Genomic DNA, 20,633 nt, shown 5'->3' with positions numbered 1-20,633 from the left:
TAAGTCAGAAGAAGGGGGTAAGAGCAGTTTGGGTTTGTAGGCGTTTTTGGCCCCCCTGAGAATGAGTAGTGTCATGTAATTACCTAAGTTTCGTTTTAGTGGTAAGTCTTCACGTGTGGCTTTATGACTTACTGATTCTGTGAAGGCGTCTCTGTTGTGTGCGTACATATGATCATGGTTTCTCAATCCGATAACAGCTGTAAATACTTACTAAGAACTAAACTAGAGAGCCCTCAGTTTTAGCTGCGCATTGAAATTCTCTGGGGGGCTTTAGGAATACACTGCTGCCCGGGTCCCGCTCCCAGACGTCCTGATTTAGTTGGGCCTGGGGTGTGAGCCGGGCCTCAGAAGCTTTGAAAGCTCCCTTGGCGAGTCCACTGCGCAGCCAGGGTCGAGAACCATCCGCTTTGGAAGTACCGTCGGCAGTTGAGGTATCAGTCACAGCAGGTGAGGGTCCGCTGCCGACACCTGGCTTGTTCGTGACACAGCGCGTGGCTTGTGGTAGGAGGCCCCACCTTCTACCCAGTGTAGCCACTAATTCACAGTGAAGAGAAGAATGTTGCCCAGTGTCTGTGCTCCCTGTGGTCTCCCATCTGTACAGCACTGCTAGCTTTCCTCAGTGGGTGGTGTTGAAGGACGTGGCGCCTCTACGTCAGTCCCTGTGCCTGTTGCAGAGCTGCCACGTGAACGTCATTTGGTCTCCTGAGTCGACCTGAGTCAACAGCACCTTTGTTTACCTTCACAAGTTTTACTGACCTGCTGTAAAACTTACCGAGTCCGCATCGACTGGTCTTTGTAGAAACAGTTTAGCTGGGGGTGTCTCGCATAGTACTAAATTGAAAGGCACACTGTCCACATCCTAGGTCTCCCAAGAGTTTTCCTCCGGATTCTCAGCTCTGACTTCACTCCAAAGGAAATGTTGGAGACAAATACGAAAAGTGTTTTTTCTCCAGTTTTGTCTCAGATGGTCGTGTTCAGAGTCCCTGCCTGTTACAAGATTGACCCTATTCACAGACTTAGCTGACACTTCCCTCACCCAGCCCCCCTAGAATCTTGTACTTAAAAGTGTACTACTCACCATATCTTGGGCTGTTGTGGGCATTTTCCAGAAGTGTCATTACTCCCAACCATCCAGACAGCAGAGCTCTCTGCTGTGGAAGGGTTAAATGAGGCTGTCTGACAACTTGAGTGTTCACAAGGAGTTTCTTCACACACTAGAGTTTAATTTATTCACTTAAAGAAATGAATTTTGAACCCCTGAGCATTTTTCCCAGGACATCATCTTGAATTTTTTTGACTCTCCCTGCCCCCCGCCCCACCACACAAACACACTTGGCCTTCTTAGACACTTCTTGACTTCTTAGAGTCTTTTTAAATCTCGCTGTAGCAAAATCTGAGATCTGGATTGTGCTTTGGAACTTCAGACCTGAGGTTTTGATTTTAGGTAAATTGTTTGGTGAATTCTGGGTACTTTGGATCTTAGAGATTTCCTTTACTTTATAAACACAGTTCAAGAGATCAATAGTGTAAAAACCAAAGAAGATAATATGTTTTAAAATCACTTTGGATATTCTTCAACTCTAGATAAATACAAATTTATTTAACTACGAATAAATACAAATGCATTACGATTAGCATGGTTCAGCAAATGCGAGTGGGCGCTGCTGGTAGGCTTTCCTCCCTTTCCCTACTGTAATTTGTTTGCCTGTATATAATTTTAAACCCACATGAGTAGGGAGCATCTTAAAAAGGACACGTTTTGCTAGCTTTTAAAGAAGGTAATGCCTCAGGACACAGAAGTTTATAGGCAGAATTATGTATGAGTCATAAAATAGGACTGGCTCACCTCAAGGTAATGTCCGTCCTGGATGCTTGTTACATCACTCAGTATGGGTTAGTGAAGCCTTAACTTCATTAGGTGTGTTTATCACAGGCCTGCTGGGTGCTGAGGGGCAGAGTCGTGGCTACTATTTGTATAAATTATTTCTAACTGTCACTACAGGTATTTGAGGGAGGTACAGTCATCCCATTTGATTGGTATGGCAGTGGAGACTTAAGGGGTTAAATGACTTCTTGCCTGGGATTTTTGTACTAAAAGTAAGCAGACCTGGCTCTAAGGCAGATAGATGTGACTCTCAAACCAGCCAGTGTTCATTGTTCTTGCGTATACCTTCACGTGTTACTACTCCATGTTATTTGTTAGGAGAGGGCGTGTGAGAAGACATACAACACAGGGGGTAGATTGGCTTTGCCTTTAGGGCCCCCCTCTGTTTGTGGGGTTGCATAATGGCTTATGGTCATTTTCTCCCCCTAATCCCTTGTTTTCATACCCTTCCCCACCTCACTCCCCCAACTCAACAGTCAGGATTGTATCACACAGCAAAGTCTTATCCCAGCTCGATTTGTGCTCCCTTGTAGTGCTGGCTCGGATTTATTTTCTGGGTGAACTCTTCCTACCAGGGCCGAATCTGGATATTCCCCGTGAATTTTCCATTAGAGTGTCTCAAGTTGGTTTGTTTTCCAGTCTGGAATGTGGACGTGGTCTATTTGACTGCCCGCTGGAGAGTCGGCAGCTCAGCATAGTTGCTGTGACAGCCCTTTCTTTTCTTGGCCAGCCCCCTGGTTTCCCCTCAACCATGAAGTGGAGTTTTTGATTTTTCCAAGTGGGGAAAGAGGGAGAAGTAGAAAGGTTACACCCACCTACTCCGCCTAAGCTTGTCCATACTCTCCAAAATGGGGGGGGGGGGGGGTTGGGTCGAGAATACCCATGATTCCAAGTCTTGTAGAGACAGAGCCTATTCCCACTGAACTAAAGACTCAGAAATAGCTTGGACCAAGATTGAAATGGATTGAGGTCAGTTTTTTTTCTTCAACTGAAACATTCTGAGATTTATCTGTGGATCCTGTAGCATCATTTGTGTATTTCTGTGTTGAAATTGTCTTCCTAATATGTCTGTTTCTACTACAAAGTTGCATACTATCCCCCTACCACCACCGTGCAGGCGCGCGCGCGCTCTCTCTCTCTCTCTCTCTCTCTCTCTCTCTCTCTCTCTCTCTCTCTCTCTTTTAATGTCTCTTTTTATTTGGATAATCCTCAGTACCTAGTCAAATGCCCTACTAGGAGAAAAGGTAATTTTAGTGACCAGTTTGTGACCGATATTCCAGTGTGTTGCTCCTTTGACCCTTCCTCTAAGATTCCCAGCTAATTCAGGGCAAATAATTTATTAATGATCAATAATTAGCTAATTGAGATAAGAATAAACATCCTCTTCTTGTTATCCCTCAGCATACATACACATACAATTATTGTCCCAACATGGACTCTGAGAATTAAGAGAGACACTGGGGGTTATCTGGTGTCCCATTTCCTTTCTATGTGTGCATCTTTTCTGAAACCTCTTGACAAAGTCATTCAGCCTTTGTGCCACCCCTTCTGGTGGAGTGACAGTCATTACTTTGTGAAGCTGCTAACCCGTTGCCCAGAAGCCTAGAGTTAAAGCTCTGTGGCTTCCACTCAGTGGGCTTTTTGTTCTACCTCTGGAACAGCAAAGAACAGATCTGCAACTGCCCTCAGACTCATTTTTTCCAGCTCCTGTGCAAGCCACATGTATATCAAGGGTTTCCACTGGCGTGACCTCGTTACCATGCGTGCATTTCTGTCTATCAGTGTTTTTTATTTTTATTTTTTTTAGAGAGAGCTCATGAGTGGAGAGGGAGAGGAGAGAGAGAATCCCAAGCAGGCTTAGTGCTCAGCCCGGGGCCTGATGCAGGGCTCAATCCCATGAACCTCGGATCATGACCCAAAATGAAATCAAGAGCCAGACACCCAACACTCAGTGACCCAGGCGCCTCATATCAGTTCTTTATCTAAATGTTATCTAGGACATGGCGCCTGGGTGGCTCAGTCGGTTAAGCACCCAGCTTCAGCTCAGGTCATGATCTCCCCGTATTGAGTTTGAGCCCCGTGTCGGACTCTGTGCTGATAGCTCAGAGCCTGGAGCCTGCTTCAGATCCTGTGTCTCCCTCCCTTCCTCCCCTCCCCCCCCCCCCGTCCCTCCCCAGCTCATGCGTTGTCTCTCTCTCTCTCTCTCTCTCTCTCAAAAATAAACATACATTAGAAAATAAATAAAAATAAATGGTACCTAGAAACAAACAATCCTGTTGGGGAGTTCTAGCCGTCACATAGTGGCAGGACTGTTTCCATTTTGGACTTGGGTATACTGTCTGTTCATAGAGTCTAAAACCGTTGTGGGTTTTTTTGGTTTTGCTTTCACCTTGTATTGTCAACTCCTCTTGAATCTGCCTCCAGCCAAAACCTCCAGGTAGCGTTCTCATGAACTGCTAGGTAGTCAGCTCGTCTACTATGTCCCTCATCACCTAGTATCAGCTGCAGGGTTGATACGTGTCTGACTGAATCACACAGAAAAGTGCTAACCACAATGGAGATACCGCACTCTCCAGACTACTTAAAGGAGGTTGATACCTACCTATTAATTGACTTTCTTTTGGGCTTTTGGTTTTTACCACATACATATGTGTTTAATTCTGTTGCTACCAGGTCATATTTTGTTTACAGAATTAATAGGAGAGAATGGGTTAAATACCTTGCTAATTTCAATGTACTAAGTCTTGAGAATTCCTTGATAGACAGTATAATATTTCTGTCAGGGCCTCCTCCCTCTGGTTTACCAGAGTCCCTGTGCTAATTATTGAACTGAAGACAGATTCTACATGATACATTTTTCTTCATTAGTATATTTCCCTTCTCCCCAGTGTCATCTGTTTAAGGTAGAAAAATAATTATATTTCTTTTCTCACTCAACAGAACCCATAAGTGTAATACGCTGATATTTATGTTAGATATGCTCCCCCTTTGTCTTTTATCCCAATATTTGATAAGTAACAAGTTTCCAGAAAGAACTTACGTCTTAGAAATTGGCCATAAACCCTATCTCATAGTTTCCTAATAAAGGACTTCTGATTTTGATAGCAAAAGAAAATACTCTCTAATTACCAAAAGGAAAAGATTGCCACTTAAATATCTAATACAGATGGAATTATGGTTCTAAATTACCATTTTATCTTTTTGTACCTTTTGTTTACATGGGAAATTCATGGTTGTCCTGTAGTAATGATCACCCTAGAATTGGAATAACCAGAGTTGAAAGCTACTAATTTGACTGTGTCCTTTACAGCTTCTTACTACTGGGGGAACAGAGAGGTTAGTTGGTTGACTTAAAAGGCTACTTGCTGGAATGAAAAGAAAGTTAAAAAAAATTTTTTTTTTTTTACGTATTGGTTGAATACATTTTCTATTCAGGATGTGACAGCTTCCTGGATGTTGGACTGGCCAGAGAGTGTGCCTCAAAACCAGGTGTGCTCAAACGAGAATCCGGAAGTGACTCTGACCTCTTTCAGTCACCCAGCGAAGAAGTGGACAGCATCATCTTCTCCAAGGTACTGTCTCCCTCGGTGTGCAACTCGTGCTGGTCGGTAGTGACCCTGCTGACCGTACTGAGCGTCTCCCCCACTCTGTATGATCATAGAAAAGTGTTATGTCCTCCCTTCTGGAGAAGGGAGCTCCAGCTTGCTGGGGCTTAGAAAAAGGCATTGGCCATTTTATCTTATGTAGAATCGTGGTTGGTTACATGCAGGTTTTAAAGCCTAAAGAAATGGAAGCTCCTTTGGTGTGAATTAAATCAGACGACAGTGAATTCTTCTCAGTGGGCAGGAAGGGACCACAGCTAAGACTGCAACACGTCATGTGTGTAAACCAACCATAGAGTCATTTCTGATTAATGTGTTTAGGCTTGAAGCTCGCTGCTGAGCTTGCTGATGTCACCCCTCCTCATCTAGCTGCTTAATTGAACTTTCTAGATCTCTGTGAGGGAACCCAGACTGTCCTCTCCCCAGTGGAAAGCCAAGCCCATGCTCATGAGTCACCTTGCGTTTTCATTTAATTTGAGGCTCTCTGAGGGGGTGGGGGATGGGGGCGGTTTGCTTTCTTTTGCTTACGTTTGTAGCTAGTTGCAGCGAGTTCTGTTTTGTCTCCTGAGAAGAATCTCAGGCTTTCCCACAGCAGGATCAGCAAGTGGTTCTCAGTCACACACCATGCGTGGTTGTCTCCATTGCGAGGGGGCGACAGGGCACAAACAAGGCAGCTGTGAAGACGCCTTTATGAAGGCTTAATGAGGACTCTGCAGAAGGACCAGAGCAGTGGTGTTAGTGGGTGATGAGCTTCTCCAGCACGGTGTGAGGATGCTGTGTCTAAAAGTCACGGTAGAGACTTGGCATTCTGGGATTCCGGGCTGGAACGTAGTTAAAGCCTCTGTGGAGGTACCTTCAGCTGCTTTTGTTTCATTTTTGTCCAGGGGCTCTCTCGTGCTCACTTGGCCTCCCCTCTTTTCTACCTTCTTCCTTTACCTTGTGTGCACTGTCTCCCAGAGGTCCTTGGAAAACTGTGCAGAACTGCAGGATTCCTGTTGTTCTTAATCCTAGCAAGTTGATTTAGTGGATTCTATAAAGTAAAAAATGCACACTGGGAAGATCTGTCCTACTCTGAAGCTCTCTAGGAAATGATGTTGTTTTTTGTTTTTTGATTTTTGTTTTGGAAATAACAGAATTTGGGTAATTTCCACTGTGATTTTGAGGTTTTCATTGTAAGGACTTCTGAATCTTCCCTACCCCCAAGGGGAATACCATTCTGAAGGGACGTGTTTCTCAAAATATATCACTTTTGTCTTGGGTAGACAGATGAGGTAATATTTCTAAGTTCTAGCTTTAAAATCGAATCACTGACAGTCACTGAAACGGGGTCATGGATACATTCGGATTTGTTAAACATTTATGTGTGCTTGAAATTTTTCATGGTCAAAAGTTATTTTGAAATTGCAAAGTCTTCATTAAGAAATACTTGTCACTCCCCTCCTGGGCATATGCCAGCTTGTCCCTGGGTGTTACCAGCTCTGCAGAATGATAGTTCTTTCTGGTCACTAAACTGAGTGATTTCCCTAGCTAAAGAGAATTCAGATTTCCTGTGTTTTGCCTTCTTCTTCAGACTGCCAAAAGTATTTACGAGATTGTTCATATGAATGGCCACTGCTAGATTTGGCAGCTTTTTCAGGATGACTAGACAGGTAAGATTGTTAAAAGCTGAAGCGTGCTCCCCAAATCGGCTTTTACCCACATTGCATCCCCGAGTGCCTCGGAAAAATCAGAAATGGCAGACGCACGGTGGTCTCTTCACGCACACGTGAGAATGTCTCATGGTCTGGGTAGAGGTCTGGAAGGTTCTTCATCTTAGTTGTCTCCACTTGACCAAAGTTGTTTGTGACCAGGAGAGGTTTTGCAGTAACTGTCTTGTCCAGCATTCATAAAACCAAGGGTTTACATATGCAAGGAAAAGGAGAGAGAGAGAGAGGCAGGCTAATACTTAACAAAGTGATTGCTCGTCACTGAACTGAATGTTTTATATATGTGATCCCATTTCTGCTCCCAGAAGCCCTGCGGGGTGGGTGGTTTTAATCTCATGAAACTCCTAAGAAAATCCAGGCTCTGATTGGTCAACAAGTGTAGTCCAAATTACTCAGCTGCTCAGTAACAGAATGGAGACTTGTACGTAGGCCTCACTCTCAAATCTGTTTCCTTTCTGTTATTTTGCTCTCAATCTCTGAACACCTCCTTTAATAGCCAGTGATTTATTTCTTTTTAATGTTTATTTTTGAGAGAGAGAGAGAGAGCACGTGAGTGGGGGAGAGGGGCAGAGAGAGAAGGTGACAAAAGGCTCTCTGACAGCAGAGAGCCCAGTGTGGGGCTTGAACTCAGGAACCATGAGACCATGACCTGAGCCAGAGTCAGACACTCAACCGACTGAGCCACCCAGGCACCCAAATAGCCAGTGATTTACACAGAAGCAGAGTGATGGCAGACAGGCCATCAGCAGCCTCCTTCACCGTCTTCCTCAGTGGACAGCCACACGGTGCACACTGTGAAACATCACCCGTCCTAGAATTCCTTCCCCTCTCCCTTCTCGAAAAAATCCTCCCTGGGCAACGCATCGCAGCATGCTTTTCTGTGCACTATGAGTGATGCGTTAGGTCACTTCCTGCAGCCATTTGTGTGACTCTGACCTCACAGAGGTCTCTAGCAGCCTGCAATGCTTGTCACAAACTTTCCGCCTTAACTTTCTATGCCCATTCAATAAGCCTTCTCATAAAGAGAACTGTTTGGTGTTAGGAGCTTTGTGATTACTCTTAGGAATATTTCCTGAAGTCTTCCTTCTATAGAGCAACAGCATAACATTTAGATTTTGTTTTTAAAGTAAGAAGAAATCCTGGGATTTTTCTGGACACTAGCTAAGAGAGATTATAAAATACACAATCTAGGCCACCCTGTTATCCAGAAGGTTAATTGAAATCCACAAACATACTGGTAGTTGCTGCCTCTTTTCCCTAAGAGATTTAGATAAAACGCTTACACCTTGTTTTATTTATCTCCAGGTTATAAAATGTATCCACAATTGAGAAAATCAGAGTAACTCCCCTAAGATGCTAAACCTTAAGGGAATATTCTTGCCTTCATGTGCTATATAGTTTGCTCTCAAGTATTGATCACCAAGCCGAAAATTAACCTTCCAGGGATAAAAGTAGGTATACCTACAGAATCCAAATTAAAAAAACTATTCTTGTTTATGCACAAGTTATTGTAAGTTCAGGACTGTGGAACAGCTTGCTGTCCCATGCTTAAGGTTCTTAGCTAAATTATTGCACGTAGCGGCACTTGGGTGGCTCAGTTGGTTAAGCGTTTGACTCTTGATCTCAGGGTCGTCAGTTCAAGCCCTGCTTTGGGCTCCATGCTGGGTGTGAAGCCTGATGGATGGATGGATGGATGGACAGACAGACGGATGGACGGACAGACAGACAGACGTAAACAGTTGGCACATAGTAGATATTTAAAATGTGAGCTGCTATTTTCCAAGGCACATGGCAGAGTGCCTTATATATGATATAGACAACAGTTTACAGATATTTAACAAATAAATTATTAAAAATTAAAGGACTAGTATTTTGACAGTATGAAACAGGATCCCTTCAGGTGTGGTAATAAGATATATAAAGTGTGTAGTTGTTTTTATATTTATACATTCATATGTTATATAATATTTATCCCTCTCTATATATCTGTGTATCACCTATGTAGTGTGACTTCTGGTTAAGAGAGCCAGTCAGGCATTTCCCCTCCCCGCCACCCCCCCCCCCCCCAGCATTTTATTGAGAAAATTCTGAAATATACAGGACAGTTGGAAGAGCTCGGCAGTGAATGCCTACCAGCCTGGCTCTCCCGTTAACTTACTATACTTTGTTACACAGCTGTGTATCTGCCCATTGTTTCTCCATCCACCAGTCCATCTAATTTTAATTTCTTGGATGTGTTTCTAAATAGGTTACAGATATCAGTCTACTTTTACCCCTAAATACTTAGAATTCTGTATGTGTTTATAGAGTTGTTGTTTGCTGGAGTTTTTTACATGAAATTTACACATAGTGCGACGTAGCGTGAAGGTTATTATTCAGTGACTTTCCCAGTATTACTGAGTTACAATTGACAAAAACTATACATATTTAAAGCACACAAGATGATGTTTCGATAGACATATACATCATGAAATGCTTACCACAGTCAGGCCAGTGTATCTGTCACCTCAGAGTTACCTTTTTGTGTGTGTGGTAACAACACTTGAGACTTAACTTTCCTTGCAAATGTCAAGTACATAGTATCTGTAGTCATCATGCTGTACCTTAGGTCTTCGGAATTTATTCACCTCATAATTTTAGGTAAACTTTGTTCACTTTAGGTAACCTCTCTACATTTCCCCTACCCTCCCACCCCCGGGTAACCATCATTCTGGCTGTTTGCCATTCTTAGATTCCATATAGAAGCGAGGTCATGTCATTCTCTGGCTTATTTCACTGAGGCTGATGCCTTCAAGGTCCATTCATGTTGTTGCAAATGGCAGGATTTCCTTCTATTTTAACTCTGAGTTACTCAAATATTTCCATTCCCTATTCATCCGTATGTGGACACTTAAGATGTTTACATGTCTTGGTTGCTGTGAATAATGCCGCTATGGACGTGGGGGTGCAGATAGGTCTTCAAGATGGCGGCTTTATTTCCTGTGGACACATACCTAGACATGGGATATTGCTGGATTATATAGAGAGTTCTACTTTTAAGTTTTTGAGGGACCGACATACTGTTTTCCATAATAGCTGTGCCTCAGTGACTTTTGATAAATTCATTTATCTTTGTAACCCAAACCCCCATATGGATAAGGCTATTACCATTTCTTTGGAAATTTCCTCATGCCCCTCCTCCATCTGTCTCCTCTCCAACCCCCAGAGGCAACAACTGTTATAATTTTTTCCCATCGCAGGTTAGTTTTCCTTATTTCAGAACGTCCTACAAATGGAGTATAAACGTTATTATTTCTGTTCGGTAAATGAGTGGAATTGATGGGCTGATACATCATTTATGGTAGGAAACCTGGTTTAGTTTTATAAGAAATTGCCAGGCCTTTTTCCAAAGTGGTTGTATCATTTTACATCCTCACCAGCAATATATGAGAATTTTAGTTGTTCCATGTTTTTACCAACACATATAATTGTTTTGTTTCAACTTCAGCATTTCTGGCGTGCACATAAGTGGTAGCTCATTATCGCTTTGACTTGCATTTCCTTGACAACCAGTGATGATGTTAAACACATTTTCATGTGTTTATTAGCCACTTAGTTATCTTCCTTTGTGAAGTGTCTGTTCACATTTCTTGCCCATTTAAAAAAAAAAAATGGAGTGTTGTCTTTTTGTTGTTGAGAAGTAGGTATTGTATATGTATCCTGGATACCAGTCCTTTGTTAGATTTATGTTTTGCAAATGTTTTCTTCCAGTATATGGTTTTCCCTCCTCACTTCCATAAACGTGTCTTGATGTACTGAATGTTTAGAGTTTTGATGAAGGGTAATTTATCAATTTTTTTATGGCTTTTGCTCCCTGTGTCCTGTCCTGTTACTGATTGGTCTGCCCCCAGTCAAGATGTTTTCTTTCAGAAGATTTATGTTTTAGCTTTTACATTTAGGACTGGAGTCCATCTTAATTTTTTAAAACATTTTTGTCATAGCTCTGTAGCATATAATAATAAGACTGAGTCCCAGTTATACTTAGAATCATCTAGAGAGCTTAAAGAAGAAAAAGAATCTGGGCCTTACCCCAGACCAGTTAATTTAGAATCTTATTACATAAGCTCACTGAACCACTGGTTTCTCATCTGTACAATGAGAGTAAGAATACCTACTAAATCAGTTTTTTAAATTTTTTTCTTTAAGTTTATTTTAAGAGAGAGACGGTGCGAATGGGGTAGGGGCAGAGAGAGAGGGAGAAAGAAACCGCAAGCAGGTACTGTGCTGCCAGCAGACAGCCCGATCTGGGACTTGAACTCACAAATCCTGAGACCATGATTTGAGCCAAAGTCAGACGCTCAACCAACGGAGCCACCCAGGTGCCCCTTACTTATTTACTTACTTATTTAATTTTAGAGCGAGCATGCAAGCTGGGGAGAGGGGCAGAGGGAGAGAAAGAGAATCTTAAACAGGCCCCATGCCCAGCACGGAGCCGGACTCAGAAATCTATCCCACAACCCTGGGACCTGAGCCGAAATTAAGAGTCAGATGCTCAACTGCCCGAGCCACCCAGGCTCCACAGTCTACTAAATCAAATATTAAAAGAATACGTCTAAGTCACTGAATACAGAGCCCCACAGGTGGCAATATCCAGTAATTAGGACTCACATTTATGGAATAGTCATGCTGCATGTGTATTAAGTGACAGACCTACTTTCTCAAGCTGTTTGTATAGACAGCATCATTGTTGAGCCTTTTTCGTTAACTTTTCATCTACCTCATTATTTGGCAGTTTCAGTTTTCTTCGCTTATGTGACCTTAAATTAAGCAAAACGGTATCCTTGGGTCACTCCATCAGCTCAGCTCCTGCCGCTGGAGTCCAGGCTGTCCGGCAGAGACTGGCGCTTGTGAGGAATAATAGTGCGCATACCTCGGTGTTACTTACTGGGCCCATTCCTTACCATTTCTCTTGGACTGCTGGAGACTCTTGCTAGCCTGGTAACCATTTGCAGATTTCCAGGATTGCCTAAGCTGTAAAAAAGGAAGGATGTTGGTAGAGATGATGGTTTTTGTGTGTGTTTCGATCCTCCCACGTGCAGGCGGAAAACCCGTGATGGCAGCTCAAGGGAGGGAGGGTTCCCGTGCCGGTCTCCAGTATGGACCCAGGGCTCTTCCTCCCGGTACACTTGCTCCCTCACACACAGGCAACGCCCAGCCGCCCCTTCTCTCCGTCTGCCTTTCTCCGTCCCTTTGACTTCTCTGTACGACTTGACTCTCAGTACCACGTCGTAGGGGAAAAAGACAACGTGTATTTAGCAGAGAATTGTTTTGGCCATCTGCTTGTAAGACTAGGGGAAGAAAAGCTACGGATTTTTTTCTAAAATAGGCGCGCGCGCACACACACACGTATATATATGTGTTTCTTAAATATATTAAATGACTTTCAGGAACTTAGGCTGTCCCTCCTGACCACCTGAAGGAATGGTGCCATGGGACCAATTTAACTAATACATTGGATTTACATGGAGTCAAAACCAGGTTTTTAAACATGTACTAGTTAAACTGACCCCAGAGCACCATTTTTCCATACAATCAGGACTAATTTCCGAAGTCTCTGAAAGTCATTTAGTTAGCAGACATTTTAAAAACCTCTCTAAAGAAAGACTGACACATAACTCAAAAACCGTTAAGAATGGCTTCAAATGTCAGGCCTGGAACATTCTATTATGTGACAGAAGCCATAAGTTTTTCCCCTTTCTGATGTGTAAATGGAAAAACAGCATCCCTAAAACGTGGTACTTTCTGTGAGGAGAGGGGAGAATGGTGGAAGTAACAGTTCTCATATTCTTATTTGGCAGATCCCTTAAGAACTAAAGCACAAATAAATTCAGTGACTGGAAGGGAATATTGAAAAAAAACAAAAAATCAGACGTTTAAAAAAGCCACTTGTTTTCCCTGCTCATGATTAAAAATAGTACCTTGCAACAGGCCTTATATCAAGGTCTAGCCTCTTTAGATGTAAAGATCATCATATTAGATAGATAGACGAAGTGAAAAAGTGGCTTATCTGCAGACACATGCATAGCTATCAAAAGTCTCTGACCACATTCCCAGTGTGGTTTCTGGTTCCTCCGGGGACTGCTTTCTGTTTCGCCAGGATAGTGTGAAGACTTGATGAAGCCATGAAATTCTCTTGAGAACACTTCAAGTCTTGGGAAAAAGTAACTCAGAGCCTTCTTTAGATTCAGTCCGGCATTAAAGAAAACCCATCCACCTCAGTACTTAAGAAGAGAGATCAGTCATTTCTGAGTGTGTCCTATTTTTCCCTTTCTCGGGTAATAACCACCAACTCATAATAAGAGTTGAAAGTTACAATAAGAATACTTGAGTGTGAGAATACTACACTCTGTGCACATCATTCTTACCAGGAGTCGCAAGACTAAAGAACTCATGTGTACTGGGGGGGGGGGGGGGGGGGGTAGTGGGAGGGGGTGGGAACACCCTGGTTATTTAGTTTTTAGGGATTTGTTTGTTTGTTTATCAGAGTTAAAAGTACACACTGAGAAACATCTTGGCACACATTGGAACAACACTGTGTGGAGGACATACCCCGGACAGGGTATCAAAAGGCCACCAATAACTTCCCCACCTTGTTTTCATGTCTCACAGAAGGGTGGATGCTTGTTCTTTAAGTCTCAGGTCGGGGAAGTGCCAGGGCGACTGCAGGCCTTCTTTCAAGGTGGCGCGGCGCCCTTCCGAGACCAGCAGGTGCCAACCTGAGCAGGGCCTGTTCCTCTGCCCGCATGGCACTTCCTGATTGGAAAGCATGGATTCATAAGAATATATGATAAATGGCTAAATGGAAACTTCAGCTCCTTTTCATTTCCTTCGAAGCCTTGCCTGTGTGCTTTAGGACGGGCTCATCCCACATTTCATTCTGTCATTCCCGTTCTGTCCCTTGGCACTGTTCCGAGAACTAGAAATCAAGCAGGGGACAGCTGCTGTAACCACTTAGCACAGATCGGGTGGCTCCAAACAACACAAATTCTTTCCTTCACTGTTTTGGAGGCAGGAGGTCCCACAACCAGGGTGTCGGGGGCTGCTTTCCCTCGGGAGGCTCTCTGGTCGGCACTCCTTGGCCGTCCTTGGGTCCGAAACCCGTTGCTCCAGGCTCCACCCCCCAGTGTGTCTCCTGTGTCTCTTCTGAGGACACCGCGGCCACCCTACCATTGTATGACCTCATCTGAACTAATGACCTGTGCAGGACCCAGTTTCCAAATAAGGTCACGTTCTGAGAAGGACATGAATTTGAGGAGGAGGCAGGGAGAAAGCTGGCATCCTGAACTTGGTATTTGTGACCATTTACATTGTTCCTCTGGAGAGCAGTCCTCACTAAAAAAGAATAGTGGATGATTCTATTAAAATTTTTTTTTAGTGTTTATTTGGTGGGGGGGGGGGGTGAAGGGGAGGGACAGAGAAAGAGGGAGACACAGAATCCGAAGCAGGCTCCAGGCTCTGAGCTGTCAGCACAGAGCCCGACGCGGGGCTCGAACCCACAGACCGCGAGATCATGACCTGAGCCAAAGTTGGACACTCAACCGACTGAGCCACCCAGGCGCCCCCTACCCACCATTGCTTTTAAGCGTCCAGGCCAGTATTCTCCAATAGAAATACATTATGTTAGTGTAAACTTTCTAGCAGCCACCTTACAAAAGGACAGCAGGAACAGGTGAAATTGATCTTTAAAAAAAATTGTTTTTAATGTTTATTTACTTTTGAGAGACAGAGAGAGACAGAGCGTGAGCAAGGAAGGGGCAGAGAGAGAGAGAGGGAGACACAGAATCCGAAGCAGGTTCTAGGCTCCGAGCTGTCAGCACAGAGCCCCATGTGGGGCGTGAACTCGTGAACTATGAGACTGTGACCTGAGCCAAAGTCGGATGCCTAACCGACAGAGCCACCCAGGTGCCCCTTACTTTAAGAGAGAGATAGAGAGCAAGCAGGAGAGGGGCACAGAGAGTGGTAGACAGAATCCTAAGCAGGCTGACAGCACAGAGCCTGATGCAAGGCTCGAATTCACAAACAGTGAGATCATGACCTGAGCCAAAGTCAAGAGTCAGACATTCAAGGGACTTAGGCACCCAGGCGTCCCTTGATGATTTTATTTTAAAATAATACCTACCCTATTTTAGAATCAGTTTGGTGAAAGCATCATTTTTTTTTTTTTTTTTTTTTTTTTTAATACTGTGGCCCAGTGAAGGACACACAGGACTTTGCTGATACGGACCTCGAGATCTTATCCTTACAGGGTTTCTTAAAGATGATCAGAACAGGGCAGTTTTAGTTGAAATCGCCCCGGGTTCACGTCCTGCTGCTGCTGCTCACTGGGAGGGCCCGAGAGCCCATCTGGATCCCAGTGACCGTCACACCTCCCTGTCAGTCTCAGCCCTCATGCATCATTTAGGGAGCAATTAACCAAGGAAGCTGGATGCCACAGAGTGAAGAAAAATTCCTAAGAGCTGACAAGATTCAGCCCAAACATGATAAAGAATGTTTTGAAGTGTTAGCGTAAACATTTGAAAATACTCTTCTTCTAGAATAGGTCTTGTTTTCTATTCCAAAGCTGAAAGTGCTCATTAGTTTGCATAATTTTTAAAATCTTTCTCAAAGAACTGTAAGTTTCTTTACTCTTAATTAAAGCTTTGAGTAGACTGGCTAATTAGGAAAATGCTGTAAAGAAGGAAAAATAACCACAGAATGGCTTTCCCTCATCCCTGCTCTCTAGCCTACAAGAACACAATAAAATAAAGATGCTAAGACAGTTCAGTGCCCAAATCTGAGAGTGGGATCATGGCGTCTTCTAAACACTTCTGTGTATCTTCTGGATAAATTCATCTTTTGAGTGTCAGAGTGTTCATCTTTCTCTCAATGTATGTGTTGTGCTGTGTGTAGCAAACAGAGGACTGTCAGGCTACTTGGGATCAAAACTGTACTGTTGCAGGCTCCAGAAGTTGGCCAGGGAAAAGAACATCATCACTCACTAAAGACTCCATTGCCAGGACTTGGTTATTTTATGTGACATTTGGCTTGATAACACTGCCAGTTCTGTGTGAAAGGAGGAAAAGGAATCGAGTTCTTCTAGTCAGGCATTTGTGGCCAGAATGTGGGCTTTTTGGCAGACCTTAGGTAGGGTCATAAGCAATTCTGCATTTTGCAAAAGGACTCTAAAAACAATTGCAGACTTGCTTTTGGAATATTGACTTCAGAACAACATTATTGTAGCCAAGCAGACAACCTTATTTTTAGTTAAAGCTTGTGGGCGGGGGGGTGCAGGGAATTAAACCTAAGAGCATATGAGTTTATGGAGTTTTTATGCAACATTTATGCAACAGAAACCCCAGGTAACTCAAGAGTTCTCTTCCTTCCAGTGTATGGTATTGGCCTACAGAACTGACCTGAGCCCGAGGTAGATGCTGGTCCCCCATAAGAAGGGAATGTTCTGTCTACCTCTAATAAGAGGGGAGAAAGAGCACAGACCTAGACTTGGCCTTCATTGGCAGCCATTTGAATCCAACTGTGATCATGCTGTGACCTTGCGGTCACTCTACAGCCACTCCTGGACCGGGGATAATGAGGCTGTCCTCTGGGTCCTGCCATTTTCAACTGTGCGTGCCTTCTCTCCGTTACAGCCCGAGGAAGAGCAGTTGGTCTGTGATATCACCGGATCCAGTTCTTCCACCGATGACACGGCTTCCTTGGATCGACATTCCTCTCATGGCAGTGACGTATCCCTCCCCCAGATTTCAAATTTGAACAGGTCCAGAGATCAGCAGTGTCTTGACAGCTTCTACAGCCATGGGGCTGGAGCTGAGGGTCGAGAGAGTGAGGGCGAAGCTGCTGGCTCAGGTGAGATGGACGAGGAGGAGATGGACAGCATCACCGAAGTGCCCACGAACCGCTCTGTGCTGAGGGGCTCGATGCGCTCCCTGTCCCCTTTCCGGAGGCACAGCTGGGGTCCTGGGAAGAACGCGGCCAGCGACGCGGAAATGAATCAGCGCAGGTGAGCGGGACCCAGCACGGCTATTTGTTCCATCTCTCAGTGTCTGCTTGCTTTTGATCGTGTGATCCGGTGTTATCGTGGTAAAAGAATGTAGGAGACACCATGGTACAGAAGAAAGCCTAGAGGGCTTTGGAATCGGGAAAATCTGGGTTCAGACCCCAGCTCTAGAAATCACTGTGTAGATAACCTTGGGCAAGTTACCTGATCCCTCTGGGCTTTAATTTTCTCATCTGTAGAATACCTGCCTCTCTAAGGATAGGTGTAATAATAAAAATCTCAAGTGAAATATGGTTGCTACATGGTGGGTGTTTAATGAACAGGAATAGTCCTTCAGGCCAGATCTGTTCATAAAATGCTTAGGTTAAAAACTTTTGGAGGGAATAGTGTCCTGTCAGTTTTGAAACAGACATGAAATCTTACAGTCCAAATACTCTCCATTTTCACACTGCTTCCCAGGAATTGTCCTCCGTTTCTAATGCAGAAAGTTTTGTTAAAGCCTAAGTTATTACTTAATCAGCAAGAGAACAGGAGAATCATTCAGTGTCATTGAATTGTTGGTAGTTTTCCATGTATGCTCCAGTCTTTGGGGACTTGTGTACATATGACCCGGTCTCAGACCTTCAGTTTGGAAGCAGGCTATAAGGCGGTTTAGAGTTGGCTTCTGACCACAGTCTGCTTACAGGAATTTAAGCAAATGATTTTAGCTCTAACGAACAAGTGCCGTGATGCCCATCAGATATACAAAGTTGTGCTTACAAGAGAGCTACTTTCTTGATGAAGAAAAGCAGCTAAGGGGGCAGGCTGACAGTTGTTTTAAAACAGGTCATGTGAAAAACTCACCTGGAGCAGTTACTGCTTTTTTAAAACAAAAATTCCTTGACATGGCTCAGATATCATAGCTATAGATGCATGTAATCGGATTACATTCACTCATTTATTCTTTTTTTTTTTTAAGGTTTTATTTATTTTTGAGAGAGAGAGACATCGTGAGTAGGAGCGGGAGGGAGAGGGAGAGAATGAATGAATCCCGAGCAGGCTCCTTTCTGCCAGCACAGAGCCCGATGTAGGGCTCGAACCCACGAAACCGTGAGATCATGACCTGAGCTAAAACCAAGAGTCAGATACTTAATCGACTAAGGCACCCAGGCGCCCCTCATTTATTCTTTTATTCAGCCAACATGCATTGAGGACCCACTATGTGCCAGGCATTTCTAGGTTCTAGAGGCACAGAGGTGAACGAGACAAAGTCCTGCCTTCATGGAGCTCACGGTAATACCTTACACTTTGTTAATTTGCTACTCTTCTCAGACTGTTTTAGTAACAGACCATGTCACGTAATTTTCTGTGACTCCACATTGGTGGAGTTCAGTGTCTGCCCTTGAAAACCTGCAGTTGTTTTATCTGGTGGGTAGTTTTTATACACGATCAAAATCATAGATTATGTAAAAAGCCATTTCTAAAAACTCTCCTTGCCAGCTTTATTCACGCTGTACTTTTTTTTTTTTTTTTAAAGAAAGCATCCGGGGCGCTTGGGTGGCTCAGTCGATTAAGCAGCCGACTTCGGCTCAGGTCATGATCTCGCGGTCTGTGAGTTCGAGCCCCGCGTCGGGCTCTGTGCTGACGGCTCAGAGCCTGGCGCCTGTTTCAGATTCTGTGTCTCCCTCACTCTGAGCCTCCCCCATTCATGCTCTGTCTCTCTCTGTCTCAAAAATAAATAAACGTTTAAAAAAAAAAAAAAGAAAGCATCCATACCATTATAAATAAATAAATAATAAGGAGGGAGGAAGGGAAGGAAGGAAGGATGGAAGGACGTATTGTCAGAGATGATAACAACATCAAGAAACAAGGGTTTATTTTATATGCAATCCCTTTTTCTTTATAGCCCACTGGGGGTCCTTGTGCCTTGACTTTGATTTCAGGGCTGGATAGGACTGTAGCCCAGATGAGGAAATTGAAGCTCAGACCTAATGATTTGCCTGAGATTACAAGAGTGAACTAAGACTGGAACCTTATCAGTTATCTTTATTTTCAACCTGTACAGTATCATGGCCTCTCCTATTTGAGCCTCACCTTAAGGATCACCTCACACCTCCGCCCCCCCCCCCCATGCCTCTGGAGATAATGGAATGACTTGAATTAGTTTGATGCTTACCACATTATCTGCATAGAGTATAAGCTGAATTTTAAAGTCTTAAGAAGACCCTTTTACAGCTTCAAATGGCCTTTTTTAATCCTTTTACTTTTGTAATTTAATAAACCTCATTCCTTGTCACCTGATTAACCCTTTGGAGGAAGGAGGGAGGGAGCAAAGTAACCCTCCCCAGGATTTGTCAGGCTGTCCGGCCTCTTTGGTCCTGATGTTTCTTACTGCTCAGTTTTTCATTCCCTCACTTCCTGTACCGTTTGTCTGTGTGGATTGTCTCTTCCCTTTGTGATGTCCGTGTGCTTCATGCATTTGTGTCCATTTTGTTTCACCTTGACACTGACCTCTTCCACCATTCATTTTCAGTTCATTGCGAGTTCTTGGGGACGTTGTCAGGAGACCCCCCATTCATAGGAGAAGGTACAGAGTTCACTAACTTGATGGACTAACCATGTTGCCTCTGAGCTTAGTGTACTAACCATCTCATTTTGCTTAATCCGTGATTAAACCGTCTTTTAAAACAATGTCACGTCTGCTTCAGGGAAATAAGAAATAGGTACTTGTTCATCGCTGATGCCTGTTGCATATGAAATGGTTTCGTGAATGTGAAATTTTTTCCTTTTCTACTTTTATCTTTAAAAAAAATTTTTTTAATGTTTTTTTTCCCCCATCTTGTACTTGTGTTCAGATGATTTTGATAATAGGGTCTTCCCAGTTCTCCCTAGGAGAGTTCAAAGACACGTCAGTTGTCCCTGAGGAGTGCTTTTTCATTCTCCCCACCCCCGCACCAACACCCAAAAGGGCCAAGAACCAGAAATAATTGTGTGCTGGCACACGGGCCCTAACATATTTTCGACGCATTCCTTAGTAACTGGATGGAAGCCTTTATGTCTAGGTCACCTGACACCTTGCACACCATTGTTTTTGTTTTGTCGTGTTTTGTTTTTTAATAATTTTTCCCCCTCTGGGGAGTCCACATCCCCTCTGGGGGTGTGGTCGTTTCTTAAAGCAGGTAAGAGCCATCAGCTCATCTCTCCGGGGCCCTTGCAGTCTTTCAGTCCCTTACTTATTTTTTGTCAGGTAACATTTTGAAGCTAAAAATGAGTAATTTATAAGCTGAAAAGTCATTTCTAGTCACACAGTGCCGATTTGCTTTTCAAATGCTGAGTTTTACTTTGTTCAGAAGTCATCATTAGTGACCTATTCTTCCGCCGTGTGGGGAAGAAGATTTAGAAAGCCACAGACTGTGGCGAGATTGCAG

General features: G+C 43.7%; 1 protein-coding gene across 10 annotated transcripts in view; it reads left to right on the top strand.

Moving 5' to 3' along the window:
* Nucleotides 1-20,633, top strand: part of AKAP13 (A-kinase anchoring protein 13) — a 336,674-nt gene that overhangs the window by 234,276 nt on the left and 81,765 nt on the right. For 8 of the 10 annotated variants that reach the window (XM_047862509.1, XM_047862506.1, XM_047862508.1 and 5 more), the window contains 3 exons: nt 5,321-5,457; nt 16,859-17,229; nt 19,739-19,792. In XM_047862509.1, the coding sequence (XP_047718465.1) occupies nt 5,321-5,457; nt 16,859-17,229; nt 19,739-19,792 (562 nt within the window). The remainder of the gene's footprint in view (nt 1-5,320; nt 5,458-16,858; nt 17,230-19,738; nt 19,793-20,633) is intronic. The other 2 variants (XM_047862510.1, XM_047862514.1) reach the window with 1 other exon arrangement.

This window comes from Prionailurus viverrinus, chromosome B3 (assembly GCF_022837055.1).
Source record: "Prionailurus viverrinus isolate Anna chromosome B3, UM_Priviv_1.0, whole genome shotgun sequence".
Taxonomy (NCBI): Eukaryota; Metazoa; Chordata; class Mammalia; order Carnivora; family Felidae; genus Prionailurus; species Prionailurus viverrinus.
The sequence above is the reverse complement of the archived record's forward strand: the minus strand, read 5'-3'. Positions and strand labels throughout refer to the sequence as shown.